Genomic DNA, 20,119 nt, shown 5'->3' with positions numbered 1-20,119 from the left:
GATTTTAATTAACATAAATCTATCTTCAATAATACAACTATTGTTAATTACCCGCATTTTTTGAGGGAAATAGTATTTAGTGGAGTAGATACTAGATACTGACATAGACATGCTGTCTACTTGTGTTATACTTATTAAAAATTACTACTTATTAACCATTTTCATATTAAATATAAATTAAAGTAATGGCTAATTTATTATTTCCTTGATTTGCTACCTATCCTTAGTCTCTTTGTCATGATATGTTTATTTTTGTAAAAATATATTGTACTTATAAGTTATAATAACTAAAAAATAGAATAATTCTATGTATGGCATAATATTGAAAATACTAGGTATTACTAAAATATATATTTTAAAATAAATACTAAGTATTACTATATATATATTTCAAATATTATTACTCAATAGAAATATCTATTAAATTGATGTATATAAAACAGTATTCACATCTTATTATACAAATGTACTCTTTCTGAAGTTATTCATTTAAGTACCTAAAAACAAATTGCTTTTAATTTCTGTACAGTTGTAATTGTATATGTTTCCCAAAACATTAAATTATTATTAAAATAGTATAGGAATTACAAGTACCATATGCACATATAAAAAGTTTTAAGTTACATTATTTAAAATGAGAAATATAAATTATATCATGATATTATATATTATCATAAATTACATTATGGCATGAAGTCCATAGCCTTTGTAAATCCTAAATATACTAAATAATAAACAAAATAAATGCTAAATTGTATTACGTTTACGCATAGACTTATAGATATATAAGTCTATGCGTTTGCGTGCCATAGAAATTAGAAACTGTAGTAGTTTTGAGCCATCATCGGGTAGTCAGCGCTCCCGGTGGCAGTTACAAGTGGTGTATTTTTTTCGGCCCACTATCATAATGGTACAATATAGGAAGAGTTAACAGTTTTACACCTCTATATATCCATTATATCCACCTTGATAGCAGCGTTTCCTTAACTTTGACTACTTTGAGTAGTTGACAGAGAAGCCAGGCGCAAACTGCGTGGTAAATAATGGTATTTTTCAACAATAATTTCGCATACACATAGAATAAGAATACAATATGCGCATACAGTTAAATTATAAGATTATAAATAGTTAAGGAGTTTTCGGAAAGTAACTACATCCAGCCATTCCAGCCAGCGTTATAATCACAGATAATATTATTACAATTTTTACATTTTTGTAACATTGATACATTGATATAATATGTATTAGAACATTTAGAAGTAGGGCCAATTTTTTTTTGAGGGGGGGGGTCTAAAATTTTATAAGTTACTCAGACCCCCGCACCATTAATTAATAAACCGGATGGCTACTAACAATACACAAATAAATTAAATATTCAATATTAAATCAATACTTATCTTCTATTAGCTACAGAAAATTTTTCAATAATTGTTTTTACATTTTAACCTCGAGTCAATTCACTTTATAAAAAAATCAACAGTTCAAAATTGGTTCTACTACTTCTACTGAACGCAATTTTGTCATATTGTAAAACTGAAACAAAAAATGTGGGTATAATGTCGGATGTCCTCGTAATACTAAATTAATACCTACTCATTAGTCATTAGTTGTGTACCTAGCGGCGGAAGACATAAGCGCCAGAATTAGATAAGAAAAAATAAGTCGTATCGTACAAAAGCGCCAAAATCCTTATGTACCACGGTTAATAGATGATAAATAACAGAATATATTAAATTTAGAACTATATCGTTAGTTTAAAAACTCTTAACGTTTAATCTTAATCGACAAATAGATTATATATATTATGATTACAATAGTCAGTATTAGTGTTATAATTTATACATAATTGTTTTAATTTATTTTTAACGTCTTCATTAACTTTTCTTTTTTTTGTACTATACCTAATGACGATTGTGCCAATTTTGTTTCATCTGCTGCTATTTCCAACCGTATTTTATTTACCATTGTCCAAACTGTTGGATGATTTTGTCCAACAAGTTTACTAAAACGATGATTCCAACCCTCAGTGCTATTGTTAGTTCGAGCTTCATCATTAATAGTTGCAGCATGGACATTCCATAATGGTATTGGGAATAAAGGTGGATTATTTCGAAAAGTTGCACCACAGGTGCTATTACATTGAATTCGTCGATATGTACCGTTGACGTAGGTTTTATCAAAATAATCCAGTAATTGTTCGGCATCAAAAGATACAATCGTACGTAAATATATCATACCTTTCTTTACATCCTCGATTGGTAAAAATGCAAGTCCGTCCATTTAGCCACAAAATTCAGAAAATTCTTCATTTTCTTTATACAATAATTACAATCCAAATTCCTGAACTTTACGGTATGTAGATTGCGTCAAATGATAAAAACAATGTTCTCCAAGAACATGTTTAATGGCTGTTATGATGGCACGTTCAAAGTCTACATGTATATTGTATATGTAAGGGATCCAGACATATATCGTTTTCTTCACATTTTTTTAATAAAGTTGTTAGCATGTATTCATATGTTGACAACGCTTTATTTTCTAGAAGACAATACACAGCAGTTATAAAAATGTTATTGACGTCTACTCGAATCACATAGAGTTGTTGAAATTGTCTTGGAGCTTAGATCATATACTATGGATGGAGCCATGCCCATCTCGACTGTGTACTCAATTTGAAGCACATATAAGCGACAAGTCTCTGACATTGATGCTTGATATACGCATGCGCGAAGAAACCCGTCGCATATTTATTTTGAAACACGGGCGATGTTTTAAATATCAATCAGCGGTCAGCAACTAAATATGCGACGGTTTGCTTCGCGCATGCGCACATCATACATCTATGTCAGAGACTTGTCGTTTATATGTGCTTCAATATATCGGGAAATGGCTCCATCCATAGTATATGATCTAAGTCTTGGAGCAAGTGAAAAATTGCCGTCCATGTACCATCTTGAAGCATCAGCTAAATGTTTTAACCACAGTAGCAAACATAACGACACGTTCTGGTGCTTCGGTACCATTGTCATCAAAAAGTAATCGCTTATAATGAGGATGACCAGTTGTACTCCACTCATTTAAAAATAAGATATACAGTCTATATTTATATAAAAATAACCATATGTATAATTATGATTTATCTGTGATTTTGGGTAACATTTTCTTATCACTAATTTATTAGTCACTAACATCTCGATGGTCACTAATATATTTGTGATAACTGATAAGTAATAGCCGATGGTGATGGGCTTTAGCAATTTAGCAGGTTTAGCTATTGCCAATTGCCATGGCTTAGTGGCTAATGCTATTGCCTATTTGTTATTTGCTAACTTTAGATTAATTTTTCATTATTCTTTCGGTTACATAAATTATTTTTTTGGAATTTGATTCTTTGAAAAATAGCTGATACTTGAACACAATTATCACGAACTTCTTTTACTTAAAAATGGCCGGGTGTTCTAGGGACAGCCAAAATATTGATTCTGACAATATTCAAACCAATTTTCAGGTAAATTTTTATTTTTCTATTCCAGTGTCTTTAATATATAAACTAATATTACAATTTTTTTATGCTTATGATATAGAGATCATCTTGTTGTTATGTATGCAATGGTTATTATGGATCATGTTTTGATGAACAAATTTGTCAAACATGTCATTTGTTTCTTTTTTCTGAAGAGCTTACACAAGCTGTCCAAGAAAATGTACATAATACAATGGTAACACAGTCTATAATATTTTTTATATTATCTATTCATTTATGAAAAAAAAAAAAAATAATAAATAAAATGTGTATGAAATTATTGATACTTGATAGGAGGATATACCGAATAAACAAAATAAATTATACTATTTAACATTGATCTATTTTTGTGTAATACGTACTACTTGTTCGGTAAACAAGTGTTTTGTTTCCATCATTTTGATTATGATGCTGTTTTGTCACAAATTGTTTGATATAATAAAATTTTTTGTCTTAAACTATTTTTAGATATTATAAATACCATAGATATACAAATTTTTCATGATAATCTAAGTCCACGATTTAAGATGTACATATATATATATATATATCTTAAATTGTATGTTAGTCTATACTCTATAGTAAACACAGATATATAAAACATATTATATTATATACATTTATAGTATATCTGTGAGAGTAAACAATACACAATATGTAAAAGTATAGAGTTTAATAATTTAACATATTATATGTGACTTAAGAATTGTCTAAATGAAGCTAATCATGAACTGGCAACTGCTGAAAATGTTACATTGTTTTGTACTAGTAAGATACAGACGATAAATGAGGGTGTGGTGCACTCTCAAAACAAATTTTAAGAAGATCTTATTGATCTTTATACTTGATAAAATTTGAAAGATTTTTGGACAATTATGATTGTAAATCATCACAATAATTACTTTTTTAAGATAATAAATTCAAATAAAATAGAGTACTTCAATTTTGTTTCAAAAATATTTCTTGGTATTCTAGCTATTAGTAAAAACTAAAAATAAATTTATTGATGGAACCTTTGTTATTGCTTTGAAAAAGTCTACCAAATATATCTTATACATACCATTAAAGTCACAAAAGTATTTCATTAAAATATGTTTTATAGTCTAAAATTTCATTAGTTTTTTATTTTTTATTTCATATCATTAAATTTACTTATCTATAGCTAGTATAATAGTTTAAATATTTATTAATGTATGATATACCTAAATGTTTTTATTGGTACTGTTCGGTTATCCCAACTACCACGAGTATTAATTCCATTATCTCGACTACCTCCTCAAAGTCTCGACCAACATTAAGTTGTCATTTATATTATAATTAATATTATAACTTTTATTATTACACAAGCTCAACTAACTTTCTTTATATGATTTAATTTTAAAAAATGAATTAAAATTTTTTAAAACTAAATTTCAAAATTAATAACTAACTCGAGGAAAAAAATGTTCAGCCATGTAATTTAAAATACTTGTAAAATAAATAGATTATCGTGCTTTTGACACCACATGAATTTAACCAAATAACTGTCTGAAAATTAGGGGCCAGCGTTGCTATTCGCTCAATGCCCTTGCTCGGACATTCAAAATGAAAACATCCCTCGATTTGCTATGCAACACCACCTTAGGTAGGTCAGATTAATCAATACGTGTTCACAGGGTTAAAAAATGATGCCCATAATTTTGCTAACAGTGGTTGGTAATAGTTATTTGGTAAAGTACTCACGATTGATTGAAGACGGTGGTCGTCAACATGTATAATATGTAGTCTAGATAATGGAATTAGATGAGTGGTAGTCGGGATAACCGAAAAGTAATCTTTTATTTATTTAAAAAGTTGGGGTTTGGATACGTCCTGATTCAATTCTGGCCATTCATTGGTGCATATTCATAAAAGCATAATTATTAATTAATTTTTTTAAGCAAATTTTTAAACTCTTTTTCCAGTGTTTAAAACATTTAATTTTGTTTTAAAAAATACATACATTTCTAACATGGCTTGTTAAGTTAATAATGTTGTCTTTAAAATAAATATGTGATTGAATATTAAGGGTGTTGAGGACGGAGATAGTGGAAATGATGAACCAGCAGAAATATTTTATAATGGTTTTCAACGACCAGTTCAAGATGTACCACTTGACGCACGTGAACAAGCTGCTCCATCACAAGATCTTGCACGACGAATTCAGTTATTATCAGAATTATCAGCCATACGTTCTGAACCTTTTAATGATGATAGTGATTATTTCCAAGAACTTCCTCCAGAAGGTTTATTATATTTTATAATATTTATTTATATAATAATGTTTATAATTTTATTATTTTTAACAGTGTTATTAACTGTATTTTCGTATTTGGATGACTTCAGTTTGTGGTGTGTAAGTAAGGTATGTACACGCTGGAATCAATTGTTACGTTCACATATCCCACAAACATGGCGTAGGTTTGTAGTTAATTGTTGGCCTCTTTACCAGCCATTAAAACCTGTTGATGATTGGCTTTCGGTTAGCTCAGCTCTGTAAGTATGCCTCTTTGTTGCTTGGATCAAAAAATAAATTATTCTTAATTAATGTTTATTTGTTAATTTAATAATTTAATAGATTTGCTAGTTCGTCATGCTTATTATGTATACGCCGAATGTATTATCGTCCACATGCTGAATGTCAAGAAAATTCATGGAGAAGAAGACGATTACGACACGAAGTTAAAAGTTAGTAGTAGTAAATCATTAACTTATTTTAAGGATATTGAACTTTTCGTCAAGACAATTTTGATGATAAAAGCAAAAATAATGTAAATATTATATTAAAGCACAATAATTGATTAGTTTTTAAATTCATAAAACAAAATAAAATATATGTTAATTTTTAGTAAATTTTTAATTTTTTTTAAATATTAAATTTTATATAGCAAACAAAACTCACTTATATTTTTGTTCAGATTTGAAGACTGATCCACCTGAAGGTATCAGAGCAATATCTCTAGATAATCATTGGTGTCACTGGCAAGCCACCATTTTAGGACCGGCTGGTAGCCCTTTCGAAGGAGGAAAATTTTTTTTGTATATACAAATACCTTACGGGTAAGTTAAAGTAATCTTACTAAAATATTAATGAATGTTATTACTAATTTTAATTGTTATTTGTTTTAGCTATCCAATGACTCCTCCAGTGGTCAGATTTTTAACAAAAATATTTCATCCTAATATTTCACGTCATGGAGACATTGGAATAGATTCACTCCATTATAATTGGAGTTTAGCATTGACCATTGCTAAAGTATTGATTTCAATTCAGTCACTGCTAACTGATCCATTTTGTGATGTATGCATGGAACCTGATATTGCACGTCTCTATAACAATGATCGACAGACATACGATACTATTGCACGTTATTGGACTCATCGATTTGCTATGAATGATATATTAACTTGGCCTAATTAAGTAATTTATTTTCAATGTTTTATTTTTTGTTTATCCATTTAAAGATCTGGTTGCCAATTACCATGATAACATTATGATTTATGATCATAGTTTGTAAAGCAGTGTTAAATAAGTTATACTACATTTTAAGAAAGGATAAATATTAGTAGGTAATGTAATATGTTATAATTTATAACTATATGAAAAAAAAAATATATTTTTTTTGATAAACATAAGTTTTAAATTTGTTATAATTTTTATTTACATGTCTAAATTAATGTATTAAATATTATAATTATGTTATAGTGTAAAATTAAATGGCTTTTGATGTTTTTAATATGACAGCTATTTAAACAGATACAATTAAAGTTGATCAATATTTCAACTTAAGTAATGTTAAAAGATACAAAATGTAATTATTTTTATTTTGTGATGATATATTTTAATTTTTAATAAATATTTTGTATTAAATAATTATTATATAAATTAATTAAAAGTGAATACATAGAAGTTATTAGATTATCTTTAAGTTCCCACTTCTCTGGTAGATGAATTATATTATTATTAAATATGAATTATAAAACACAACAATGCTATAAAAACAACTCTATATTTTATAATTAAAGAATCCAATTACAAATAACATCACAACTCACTACCGAGGACCGAGAGACGCATGGACATAAATTGGACCGGACCCGACTGACTGACTCACTGACTCGACCTGCCATCAGTATTCAGTACCATGCACCCTCCGGCATTGTAGCAGGCTGACCAACCCCACAACTAACAGTATTTAACATTATCAAATATTATTATTTTTTTTTTTTTTTAATTTTTTTTTTTTTTTTTATTTAATAAGAAATATACAACTATACAATTAAGCACAACAAGTAATAATGATGAAAAGGATTACATAACATGAATAAGGCACGATGTAGGAGGCCTCCCAATGGAGCTACCTACTTGGGTATTTTATTAATTAATGGAGGAGGTCTCTAACCCATTTACGTTTGAGTCTTCGAGGGGGGTTGTCAGGGATGTGTTGTGAAGCGAGATAACTAATGTTGGGGTTTCTATGGGAGCTAAATTTTTTGTGGAGTTTTTGGTAAGCCGTTTTAGTGACTTGGTTTACGTAATTTATTCTCAGGTCAGAGTGGAGGGTTTTGTTACTTACAAACCAGGGGGATTTTGTGATAGTGCGAAGGCAGATGGATTGGAATGATTGTATTTTTTGAATGTTACTTGGGGCGGCGTTACCCCAAATTTGAATACCATAATACCATAGAGGAAAGATCAACATTTTGTAGATAAGGATTTTGAGTTTAAGGTTTAAATTTGATCGTAAGAGAGGACGTAGTAGATGTAACCTGGAGTTTAGTTTCTTTCTTGTGACAATTATGTGGTCTTTCCAAGTTAACCTTTTGTCAAAAATGAGTCCTAAGTATTTAACTTGGTTGGTTTGGGGTAATAATTGGTTACAGAGTTTGACTGGTGGACAATTGTTTGGGCGAAGGGAGAAAGTAATGTGGCTGGATTTGTTTGTATTAATTTTTATTTTCCATAGTGTGAACCAGTTTTCGAGTAAGTTGAGGTGGTGTTGGAGCTTGAAGCTTGTTATTGTGGGGTCAGAATCGGTGGCTAGGATACAAGTGTCGTCGGCAAAAGTATTGAGGATGGTGCAAGAGGTTGTAGGTATATCTGCAGTGTAAATTAGGTATAAAAGAGGAGAAAGGTCACTGCCTTGGGGTACACCGGCGTTAATCGTGAATTGGTTTGAAATTGAGTTGTTTAGATTTACTTGGAAAGAACGATGAGTGAGATAGGATTTGAGTATTAGATAATATGGGGCTGGAAAGTTTGATTTTAGTTTATGGAGGAGTCCGTTGTGCCATACTTTGTCGAATGCTTGAGCGACATCGAGGAAGACACCCGAGCAGTATTTTTTTTGTTCGAGAGAAGATGAGATGGCATCAGTGAGACGATGTAGAGGGTGAATAGTAGAATGGTGAGCTCGGAAGCCGTACTGAGAGTTAGGAATAATTTTATTTGTTTCGGAGATATTTTGGAGGCGTTTTAATAGAAGTTTTTCAAATAATTTACCCAGAGATGGGAGGAGGCTGATTGGACGGTAAGAGGATGTTGTATTTTTGGGTTTGCCGGGTTTGTGTACTAGTATGATTGTTGAAATTTTCCAGAGTGGTGGGAAATAAGAAAGTCGGAGCATTGCATTGAAGATGTGGGTTGTGTTGAGAATTGCTTTATTTGTAAGTTGTTTGAGTATATTGTTTGTAATGAGATCGTGTCCAGGGGCTTTTCCATTTTTTAGCTTGCTGATTGTATATTTAATTTCATTTGGAGTGAAGTGTTTGGGAGGTGGGAAAGAGGGTGGAGTGCAGTTTAATGATTGGTTGATTTTATTTAAATGGTTGATAGGCGGGTTAATATTGTTAGGTTTAAATACTTCGTAAAAATATCCGGCAAATGTGTTCGATTTTTCCAAGTCGGATATGACTAGCTTGTTGTCGGGTAACTTTATTGGCGGGATAAGTTCTTTGTGATTTAATATGTTTTTTGTTTTACGCCAGAGGGAGCCATTAGATGATTGAAGTTTGTTGATATTATTTTCGTAACGTTCTGAATTAATTTTATAAAATTCTTTTTTTAATCTGTTAGAAATAGAGTTGAGCGTGTGTTTATCCAGAGGGTGTCTAGTTGATTGCCATCTGGCTCTTGCTCTTCTTTTATGGGCTAACATTTCTTTAAGGATTTTCGGGATATTATTTGGTTTGGTAGATTTATTAGGGTTGGATGAAGATTCAGAGACAGCGCTTTGGATGTTATTTGTTAGTTTGAGAGCTGCTACTTCGATATCATGTGTGTTTTTTAGTGGTATTTTTAGAATTGTTTTATTATCTAGGATAACTTTGAATTTTGTCCAGGATATGGGACCTCTAGCTAAGCTAGGTTTGACATTGGTGGGGGTAGTTGTATTTAAGGAGAGTAACACAGCTGTATGATCAGAACAAAGTTCGTTTATATTTAGAATTGAATGTTGGATGGTTGGGAGGGTTGAAACTATGAAAAAGTCAAGGATATCGGGGTTTCGGTTTTGGTGAGAGGGCCAGTAGGTGGGATGTAGAGGTGAGATAGTACGTAGGTTGGAATTTGTTATAAATTTGAGTAAGTTGCGACCTCGGGTGTCAGTGGTGTTGTTACCCCATTGGGTGTTTTGAGTTGAAGTCGCCTCCTATAACAAAGTTTTTATTGAGAGAAGAAAAGAAGTCATTTAAGATGATTTCGTTGATTGGATTTGCGGGCGGGAAGTATGCAGCTACAATGGTAGTGTTTGTGTTGTTAATGTTCAATTGGATGTTTGCACTTTGAATTGATTGGTTAGAAGTAGGAGGGCTGATACTGTATTTGATATTGTTACGAATAAAAATTGCTGCTCCGCCGTGAGCTGAACCATCTGGGTGATCGGTTCGGATAGTGGAGTAATTTGGGAAGAATAAAGTTTTGTTAGGAGTGAGATGCGTTTCGGTGATAAGTGCAATGTCGATGTTTCGGCTGTTGAGGCAAAGATGGAGGTCGTGATAATGATTTTGTAAGCCATTTGAATTCCAAAGTAGGAGTGAGAGGGGTGAATTGTTAGGGTAAGAGTTTGTCATTTAACTAGTAGGGTTTCGATGAGTTTAGTGAGTAGTGCGATAAGGGGGCTTATTAGGGATTGGAATTGGACTAGGAAATTAGTTAGTTGGGATGAAACGGAATCGGTATTTGGGTTATCACAGGGTTCTGTGGGATTTTGTTTTTTTTTAGGGTGGGAGTGGGTATTAGGGAGGTTTGGTTTTGAGGTAGACTGGGAGGTGCTCCATTGGGGTTGACAGAGTGGGGGAAAGTTATTATCTTGAAAGGTGTTGGTTTTGATTGAAGTTGTGGAGGTGTCTTGAGTTTCAGTTGGCCTGTTGGTTTTGTTTGAAGATCGTCCTTTCTGGAGCAGTTTGAATTTGGGACAGCCTTTGTATGATGCTGGGTGATCCCCATAGCAGAGGGCACATGTTGCTGGAGTATTTGAGTCTTTTTGGCAATCAGTAGAGAGGTGAGTGTCACCACATTTTACAAATCGGGGTGTGTGATGGCAATAAGTTCTGGTGTGTCCATAATCTTGACATCTTAGACATTGAACTGGGTTTTTTTTTGATGAGGTGCTTCGATTTTAATTTTGGTATGGCAAATTGAATCAACTTTATAGATTTTTGGTTTAATGGAGAAGGTTCGAGGTCCACAAAAAATAATGGAAGTGGGTTTTTGGTTTTGTATTGAAGACAGTTTGTAATTAAACGAGTGGTGAAACCGAGAGAATGAAGCTGTTCTTTGATGTAGGCTGTTGGCGTGGTATGATGAAGGTGGCGAATTACTACTCGGAAAGCTTTTTCTTCGTGTGTTTGGAAGGTGTGGAAGTTCATATTTTGATTTTCAAGAAATTTGATTATTTGTCTATATGCGTTTATTGAGTACGTCATTAGTTTTAAACCGGATGATGAGCTCTTAGTGTTAAACCCTTCGGGGTCAGTGAAAGGTTTAATTTTTTTGCAAAAATCGAAGAAATCGATATTGTCTTTTATGTATATAGGTGGTATTTTGGGTTGCACGTTTGAGATTTCTTGGGATTGCATTTCGACTTCATTTGAATTTTCATATGATTTTTCGTTGTCGGTGAGGACTGAGAACCGATTTTTGCTTGAAAAGGAGTTTGTTTTTTGTATTTTTGGACTGGGAGAAGTAGGTGATCTCTGCGGTACTGTTTGCCAATTATTTGAGTTGTCATTGCTTTTAACAATTTTAATTGGGTGTATTGGCGAGTTTGTGTTATTTTTGATATTTATATTATGACTGTGAGATAGTGAAGGTTTAACTGATGGACTCATTGTAGAACGATTAGATTGGTAATTAAATTAAATTGGTGGTAGATTAAGTAAATTAAAATATTCATATTACTTGGATAACGACGATGTTGAATAGCTTAATTACAAAGATAAGGCAGGTCGTTATGGCACTGTACGTCTACTCACAAGGAGTGCACACGTAAAAGTGTTCTAGGGTTAAAAAACATTAAAACTGTTTGAGATTATAGATTTTGACCAGAGCCATAAACTTATTTATTTTATTTGTGGGTTTTTTTTATGTTTAATTGTACTCAATGGCCAATACACACACAAAAATGGGATGTATTTAAATCAACTCATTTACTATAACTCTGATGTCACATACTAAAATACATAATTGTTTTCCTTTTTTATTAAGTGAAACCACAATGGTGCGTTGGTTTAAATAACCGATATTCAGTATTAAAGATTCTAATACAACAAATAGTAAAATTAAGATACTTTGTTGTTTTGTTGTAATTTATTTATGTTTCAGTTAAAATCAATAGGAATCATTTTAAAACTGTTGAAATACTTAGTTGTTTTTAAAATTGAATTAAGTTGTTTTTAGTACCTACCAATATTCCTGTTATTTTAAGAATATAATAGTATTTAGACGGTCCCAATTTTGTTTAAAATTAACAATTGTAACTTGTTATTTTAAGAATCATACATCAACATAATACAATATTAAACAAATAGTTATTTTCAGATATTTTAGTTTTAAGTTTAAATATACGTACTTAGTTGATTAAATACTTTGATTTTTAACTTTGAGGATGATTTTGGATAGCAAAATGAATCTAGTTTGTAATTTAAAGAGATAAAAAAAAATGGCATGGTAAAAAATTTATTTAAATTTCAAATTTCTATAGCTAAGGTTTAAAAATGTAATACAATTCTCTTCTTAAGTATTTCATTCTAAAGTTAAAAAATCTTAAGAATATACAATCCTGACTATTTTTTTATAAATAAAACTTTTACTATTTTCAAAACACGTTAATTATTTTTAAGGTATTATCTATTTATACTATTAAACTATTCAAACTGTTTTACAATAAGAGGATATCCAGTGCCGTAGCAACTAAATATTGTACCCGGGGCGAAACTCAAAAATGCGCCTTTATATATATATTTTTTTTTTATTTATTAAAAACTCAAAATTGAATATTGTTTATATATACTATTTAAATAATGTTATTTCCTTATAATTATATGAGCTTTTTTTAATTTTATTAAAACCAATAACTTTTTAAAATATAAATGCACTTAAAAATAATAAGCTTAACATAATAACACTCATAAGTATAATATTAATATATATATATATAATAAAATATAATATAATACAGCATAAGTAAATATATAAATACATAATATTGGTTATTGCTTTTACTTATAACTAACATTTAAATTGAAATTTTTCTAGCTTTTTTCCCAGCAAAGTCTTCAATTAGTTCGTTTATATCCAAAGTATTTACCAACGTATGTTCAATGGATAAAATAGCCATATCGGATATTCGTTCTTGTCCCATTGTAGACCTTAAATAGTTTTTTATGAGCTTTAACTTACTGAATGATCTTTCACACGTCGCCACAGTTATTGGTAAAGTCAAGAATATGCGTAAAGCTGTTTCCATATTTGGATATTCAGCACGTAAAGAATATGTTGTAATTAATTGAAGTAAGGCTAATGGTGTTGCGGCTCTTAAGTCAGGTAAAAGAGAAAATGCTTGACATTTAAAATCTTTTATTTCAGAGATAAAATCGGAAGAATTTAAGTCAGTTTCATATTTTAAAGATAAGTCAGCTGCACATTTTTGTATATATTCCATAGAGTGGTCCATTAGGCTACTACCATACAAAAATCCAAAATTTTCATTAATTTCAGACATATTTTCAAATCGATTATATAATTCTGTAAGAATTCGATCATACACTTCAAAAATATCTTTTTTTAATTCGTTCTGTTGAGATAAAACTTGCAAATCATCTTCAATTAATTCAAAATCTAATTTTTTTACTTTTCTCTTTCGTTTATCAGAAAAATTTGCTTTAACACCGAGATCATTAGCAATAATTTGACCAAATTCAATTGCCTTATCAATTCCTTCATTTCGCATTGTTTGTATTGATAAAATTAAACCTTTAACCATTTTGGTTGCGCTATCAATCGTTAAACTTTTCTTCTGTAAAGCTAAATTAACGCGATTAATTGTTGTCAATATTTCATTCCATAAATTCAGTAAGCAAAAAAAATTAAAATCAAGATGTTTCAAAAGATTCTGGATATTCTGGATATCTATTGCTCAAAAGTTAAATAGTTACATAAAATGGATTAAATATACCTTTTATAATAATTATTATTAATTATACTAAAAATGATGACTTATTGGGGCTTATTGCATTGAAAATCATAAAAATATACACGCAAATTAAAATATATCATCAAATATGTACGAAAATACTATACATAAAAAAATTATATACACTTGAATATATCATTAAATTATTTTATTTTATTTTAAATATAAAGTGTGTATAAAAATAAGTATTTATATGCATTAATACATAAAACAGTTAAAAGTTTCAGTTTTCTTTGGTGTTATCTTTTAATATTATTTTTCTTTGGAAATTGCATTGAACAATTAAAAATTGTTTGATATTTTTTAATTGAAAGTGAGTACATTTTTGTACACTGAAAACGAACGTTCGACGTCAACGATGTTAACTGGACAGTTTTTCATACATATGAGATTACTTTATCACAAATTTTCAGGTAATTCATCTGTGTTTTCTTTTCCATTTAGTATTTCTGATATTTTAAAACTGCTTGTAACCTGTCTTTATTTTTTAATAAAATTGATTCATTGTATATATATATTTTTTTTTGCCATTTCTCCATTAATTTTAATTAATTTTTCTTTTACTTTTCGATAATAGAAAAGTGAAATTTCTTGTCTTTCAATTCTTATAAATAAATCGGGTAAATATTATCGAAATACATATTCTTATAATTTTTTCAAATTTCAAAAACAATTAAAATGCATTTTTACATTTATAGGTACGTTGTTGATACTTAATCAATTTTTTTTTATGTTTTACGTAAAAAATTATAACTAAGGGTCTGACATCTAGATGACTGAGATATAAGACAGAGAACCTTTCATTTATAGGCTGATAATTGTGAGGTGAATGAACTATATGTTTTAACTTTAAACGGTACCCGGTATAATTCAGAAACCTTTTCTGCACTTTATCAGCTCTTAGTGAATCGGCTACGACGAATGGGGACCAAAAATAACTGCAATTATTAAATTAATACTAACCTAATTGGCTCTGATCACTCAATAAAGACCACTGTTTGTCATCTTCGGTAATACCTGCCTGAATACGTGAAATATAGAAAAAATTGATAAAGTATCAACAACGAATAAATGTAAAAATTAATTTTAATTGTTTTTTAAATTTGAAAAAATTATAACAATAGGTATGTATTGTTATTATATTATACAAGTTCAATAATGACGATATTACTAAACTGGTGATTTAAATAGCGATAAAAACAATAACAACTTGAACACAACAACAATTAAATAAATAGTATGATCTAAAAAATACAAAATCAATATTATCATTTATATATAAGTAAATAGTGCCGCAACTATACCGCAGCTGCAAGAGTTGAAAGGCACCACCTGATGAGCCATGAATGTATCGGGCCTCAAATTTTACTATACGTACTTAATATACAAAAAATGTAAAATGAAATACAAAATGCGATCATTTTTATTTTGAATTTCATGTATTTTAAAATAAATATAGGTAACATAGGGGTTGCCCATTTGTGCCCCCCCCCCCAAAAAAAAAAAAAAATAATAATTCGTTTTGGTTACAGTCCAATTGCACCAAATTTACTTGAGTTAACATTTTACATTAAAACTAGGTTAATTCATATATTTAAAATACATTTCGTCTGTAATGTATTATAAAGCTAATTTTATAAGCCTAAGATAGGTTTATTTTTGGACTTCATGGAGACCTACATGAAGGTCATAATCAAACCAGCCTACCCCAAAAAAATATTCTACACAATGTCACCGCTGCCAGGTTTATGGTCAAACTCGTAACAGTCGCAACTAAGACGAAAACAATACATAATTATATTATTATAATTTATAACAATTTTTAATATTGTTTTGGTTTTAAAAAAAAATAACAGTACATGTTTACTAAATGATAAAATTTTCTTAATTGTCTTAACTATTTTTGAGCTATTTACCTATAGGAATGAAAAAATTTCAATTTTTTACATTCAAATACCCAAGATAAAGAAAATCATTATTTTGGTAATAAATGATATGATGTAACTGTTTCAAAAATAATGTACCTATCTATATAATTGAAAAACCAGGTATTATATTTTTTTTACTTGATCAATATGTTAATAATACATATTATAATGTATTGATGTATTTCTGATTTCATGGTTTTCGAATTTGAATATATTATGTTATCTACGTGTTTCGTGATCTGTTTGTAAATTTTTATTTGGATATAAGGGATTTATATTTATTGTTTTTTCTACTAGAGCGCGTGTCAATGACTAAAAGTAAACACTTCATAATGCTAATAAGATTTGTTAGTTTGAAAACAATATATTTTAAAATATAACTACATATTAAAGTTATATATTTAATTATATTAGAATATTATTACGAGTATTTTTCAGTTTTTTAGAATGTGATTTCAATTTCAACCAATGAATCGAGCTATGACATACCTAGTGTTATCAAAACTATACAAATATAACACGGTAGGTATTCAGTAAATAAGTAAATACAATAATAATTTTACATAATAAGTAATAATATATTATATTGTTATTATTTTTTTTATACATATTATACTAATAAATATTGGTAATTTATTACTTTTGAATAATTTGAATTAAATTAAAGATAACTCTAAAAAATGAATTCATTTCATAGGAATATAATGTTTTTTTAGAAAGATTAATTTTGTTGGTATTTTAGATTCTGAACGAAGTGATGAATGTATTGATTTTACAATGATGTGTGTTTTTTTTTTTTTTTTTATTTTATTTTTGTGTCTGTCACCACGTTTTGGAGCAGTAAAAGTGCTCCGATTTTAAAAAGTGGACCCTGTTTCGGATAGGAAAGTGAATTTAGTTTGTACTTTGGGGGGTCAAAAGTAAAAATTTCCAATAGTTATACCTATACTTATTGTTTCTACGGTAACATTATGTGAATAGTTTGTTTCCAAAAAAACAGATTAATAATATATATATTATTTCATAGTATACATTTTCAGCTTAAGACGTATTGTTGTATTACATTTAATATATTGAATTTAATGGCGGAACTTTGTGAATTTGAAGCCAACGGTGAATTAGTATCGTCTTACTACAGACTTTGTGGAATAATGGCTGAACGTGGTAAAGCAATAGTATATTATAAGATACTTTTCGTGGTAGATCAATTACCATATTATAATATCTACACAATAAATTTCATAGGTGGAGAAAACATGTCATATGAATGCGGCTTGACCGAAACACAAAATGATGCCGGAGCACAACTTTCCAATAACCCGGAATTACCCTCGACCGATCAACAATGTGTTGTTTGTAGTACTCAATTATCAAGATTCATAAACTATATTGGATCATTACAAGAATTATGCCAGGCTCGCGCATGGGACTTACCGAAGTACGAGTATAAACAAGGCATCAAAGGTTTAACAAAAAATCAGAAAAATTTTTATACAGTAAAATGTTCTGCTGGGCCATTTGTATCAGAAGGTGTAGGTAAAAATAAAAAGATGGCGAAAAAACAAGCGGCTAAGATGTTGCTCAAGCACTGGGTAAATGTGTTATGAAGAAGCTAAAAATGCTGTTTTTTAAATGTTTTTTTTTTAAATAAGCGTACATTAATATTTGTACAAATACCAACGTGTTTTCGATTGAAATATGCTCACTTTTCTACACAAGCAAGTCTGCTTGTTCATCTATGTTTACTTGTAACTCAATTATTAATTATAAATATTTGTTTTATCTTCCTGTGCACTAAACACAATGTTTTAATTGTGGTTTATTTTGAAAATTGGCCTTCGAGTTGGGTTAACTTAGAGTGACTAGTTTTAGAAAAAAAAACGGAACAATAATTTTTGGTTTAAATATGCTAAAAAAACATACACATTTTAAAGATTTTAATGACATTTTTTATTTTTATAGTTACAATCAAAATATTTCTTAATTACGCTACCTTGAAAAATTAAGTTGATGTCGATTGCTCATCATGTCTTTTATTAACTATTGTGCAGTTACAAATCTGTATTAAAATACATCAAATATTCTTTAATCTAACCATTATTGTTCCGTTAGTCGTTACTGTAATTTTGCAATCAATTGATCCCGTTTAATAGTTTTAGTTGACTAATTTTTCAAAATTATAATTGATTTGATGGTAGGAACGAGAAGGTGATTTTTTGTCGTCTGTCCGTACACATTAGTGAAATGTTAGTTTGCAATTGCAACATTTTTCTGTCACTAATGTGATATAGATAGATGACAAGAAATCGCCATCTAGTTCTACCATTAAATCAATTATAATTCTGAAAAATTAGTTAACACGTAAACCAAAACTATTAAACGGGATCAGTTGATCGCAAAAGTACAGTAACGACTTACGGCACAATAATGGTTGGATTAAAGAATGTTTGATGTATTATAATATAGATTTGTAACTGCACAATAGTTAATAAAAGACATGATGAGCAATCGACACCAACTTAATTTTTCAAGGTAGTGTAATTAAGAAATATTTTGATTGTAACTATAAAATATAAAAAATGTCATTAAAATTTTTAAAATGTGTATGTTTTTTTAGCGTATTTAAACCAAAAATTATTGTTCCGTTATTTTTCTAAAACTAGTCACTCTAAGTTAACCTAACTCGAAGACCAATTTTCAAAAAATAATCACAATTAAAACATTGTGTTTAGTGCACAGGAAGATAAATCAAATATTTATAATTAATAATTGAGTTACAAGTAAACATAGATGAACAATCAGACTTGCTTGTGTAGAAAAGTGGGCATATTTCAATCGAAACCACGTTGGTATTTATACAAATATAATGTAAACTTATGATAATAAGAATATAATGAAATGAATGAAAAATATAATGTACACTTATAATAATAAGAATATAATAAAATAAATAAAAAATATAATGAGACACTTCGTAAAATCATTAAATACTGCTCTTTAGATGGAAAAATATGTAAATTCTTAGATCTATCAATCAATGCACTTATGTCATTAGTTGAGCATAAGTAGTTATCGTTAGGCGATTACATAAAAATTTAAAATTCAAATGCTCATAACAATTTTCCTATTATGGCGATTTGAGTTTTCTCTCTATAGCTATTTGAAGAAAATTTTATGGAAAACTTAATGTTGAATTGCCAAACCTTAGATATAAATACAAAAAATGTTATGAAGTTTCAATTATAAAATTACTTGTAAATTTTCACAATTTTAACATATCTCGTAAAAATTTGAACTTTAAACGCTTATAAATAAAATATGATGGCTAACGATTTTTTATTTTGTTTTTAACTACATAAGAACGAGTTATAAGAAATTTTGTATTAAATTTTTAAGTATTTTTAGCAACCAACATTTTTTTATCTATCCTTCAAAAAAAAAAAAAAAAAAAAAGCGGGCAAGTGAGTACCGCTCTGCTGTACATTAGGTGCCGTATAGATCATTATTATATATTATAGGAGTGTTAAATTTGAATCCAATGATAGTTATCATTGTATACGAAAAACGATTCTGAACGAAGATGATTTGTCAGCCTAGGATATAATTTCTAGTGGTTGGTGAAAAAGGTGGCTTATGTTTTAATGGCCTGAATACAACAAAATTTAAGTTCTTTTATAATAATTGTAAGTTAAACTTATGAAAAACCTTGTATTAAATTTTCAACTCTAAGCTACTTATACAAAAATTTTTATGAAATATATCTACAAAATAATTTCCAAGTATTCATGGTTTTGACGAATTTTTGTCAATATTTGAACTTCAAATGCTAATAAAAAAAAATTGTGCCTATGTATTCTTATAATTTTTTAATCACTATAATAATAACTTATGAGGAACTTTGCATTAAATTTTCAAGTATTTTGATAGGGCCAAAAAGATTTTATCGACACATAAAA

At 29.1% G+C, this 20,119-nt stretch overlaps 4 protein-coding genes across 4 annotated transcripts; 2 read left to right on the top strand and 2 right to left on the bottom strand.

Annotated features, from left to right (window-relative positions):
* Nucleotides 1–1,191: 1,191 nt before the first annotated feature.
* LOC114131179 (uncharacterized) lies at nucleotides 1,192–2,796 on the bottom strand. The gene is made up of 2 exons (XM_050198464.1): nucleotides 1,902–2,796; nucleotides 1,192–1,533 (listed from the first exon to the last, which is right to left on the bottom strand). Exons 1-2 carry the CDS (start codon nucleotides 2,278–2,280, stop codon nucleotides 1,463–1,465), a joined length of 450 nt encoding a protein of 149 aa, XP_050054421.1. The 5' UTR covers nucleotides 2,281–2,796; the 3' UTR covers nucleotides 1,192–1,462.
* Nucleotides 2,797–2,935: 139 nt separating this feature from the next.
* On the top strand, nucleotides 2,936–7,278 carry LOC114131178 (uncharacterized). Its single transcript, XM_027996339.2, has 7 exons — nucleotides 2,936–3,508; nucleotides 3,585–3,719; nucleotides 5,571–5,787; nucleotides 5,851–6,037; nucleotides 6,120–6,229; nucleotides 6,460–6,601; nucleotides 6,671–7,278. Exons 1-7 carry the CDS (start codon nucleotides 3,446–3,448, stop codon nucleotides 6,960–6,962), a joined length of 1,146 nt encoding a protein of 381 aa, XP_027852140.1. The 5' UTR covers nucleotides 2,936–3,445; the 3' UTR covers nucleotides 6,963–7,278.
* A 5,469-nt stretch (nucleotides 7,279–12,747) lies between these two features.
* LOC126555872 (zinc finger MYM-type protein 1-like) lies at nucleotides 12,748–14,304 on the bottom strand. Its single transcript, XM_050210800.1, has one exon. It carries the CDS (start codon nucleotides 14,023–14,025, stop codon nucleotides 13,279–13,281), a length of 747 nt encoding a protein of 248 aa, XP_050066757.1. The 5' UTR covers nucleotides 14,026–14,304; the 3' UTR covers nucleotides 12,748–13,278.
* Nucleotides 14,305–17,157: 2,853 nt separating this feature from the next.
* Nucleotides 17,158–19,131, top strand: LOC126549125 (interferon-inducible double-stranded RNA-dependent protein kinase activator A-like). The gene is made up of 2 exons (XM_050197632.1): nucleotides 17,158–17,327; nucleotides 17,409–19,131. Exons 1-2 carry the CDS (start codon nucleotides 17,246–17,248, stop codon nucleotides 17,768–17,770), a joined length of 444 nt encoding a protein of 147 aa, XP_050053589.1. The 5' UTR covers nucleotides 17,158–17,245; the 3' UTR covers nucleotides 17,771–19,131.
* The last annotated feature ends 988 nt before the right edge of the window (nucleotides 19,132–20,119 follow it).

Source organism: Aphis gossypii, chromosome 1, assembly GCF_020184175.1.
Source record: "Aphis gossypii isolate Hap1 chromosome 1, ASM2018417v2, whole genome shotgun sequence".
Classification (NCBI taxonomy): domain Eukaryota; kingdom Metazoa; phylum Arthropoda; class Insecta; order Hemiptera; family Aphididae; genus Aphis; species Aphis gossypii.
Note: the sequence above shows the minus strand (reverse complement) of the source record. Positions and strands in the feature narration are given on the sequence as shown.

Excerpts from the sequence above, each read along its gene's own strand:
- LOC114131179 (XM_050198464.1), bottom strand. The coding sequence starts at position 2,280 with ATGGACGGACTTGCATTTTTACCAATCGAGGATGTAAAGAAAGGTATG. Across the intron at positions 1,534-1,901 it reads ATTGGCACAATCGTCATTAG|TTTTACAATATGACAAAATT; the intron begins GTATAGTACAAA and ends TTTTTGTTTCAG.
- LOC126549125 (XM_050197632.1), top strand. The coding sequence starts at position 17,246 with ATGGCGGAACTTTGTGAATTTGAAGCCAACGGTGAATTAGTATCGTCT. Across the intron at positions 17,328-17,408 it reads TGGAATAATGGCTGAACGTG|GTGGAGAAAACATGTCATAT; the intron begins GTAAAGCAATAG and ends TAAATTTCATAG.
- LOC126555872 (XM_050210800.1), bottom strand. The coding sequence starts at position 14,025 with ATGGTTAAAGGTTTAATTTTATCAATACAAACAATGCGAAATGAAGGA.
- LOC114131178 (XM_027996339.2), top strand. The coding sequence starts at position 3,446 with ATGGCCGGGTGTTCTAGGGACAGCCAAAATATTGATTCTGACAATATT. Across the intron at positions 3,509-3,584 it reads ATATTCAAACCAATTTTCAG|AGATCATCTTGTTGTTATGT; the intron begins GTAAATTTTTAT and ends CTTATGATATAG. Across the intron at positions 6,602-6,670 it reads TATATACAAATACCTTACGG|CTATCCAATGACTCCTCCAG; the intron begins GTAAGTTAAAGT and ends TATTTGTTTTAG.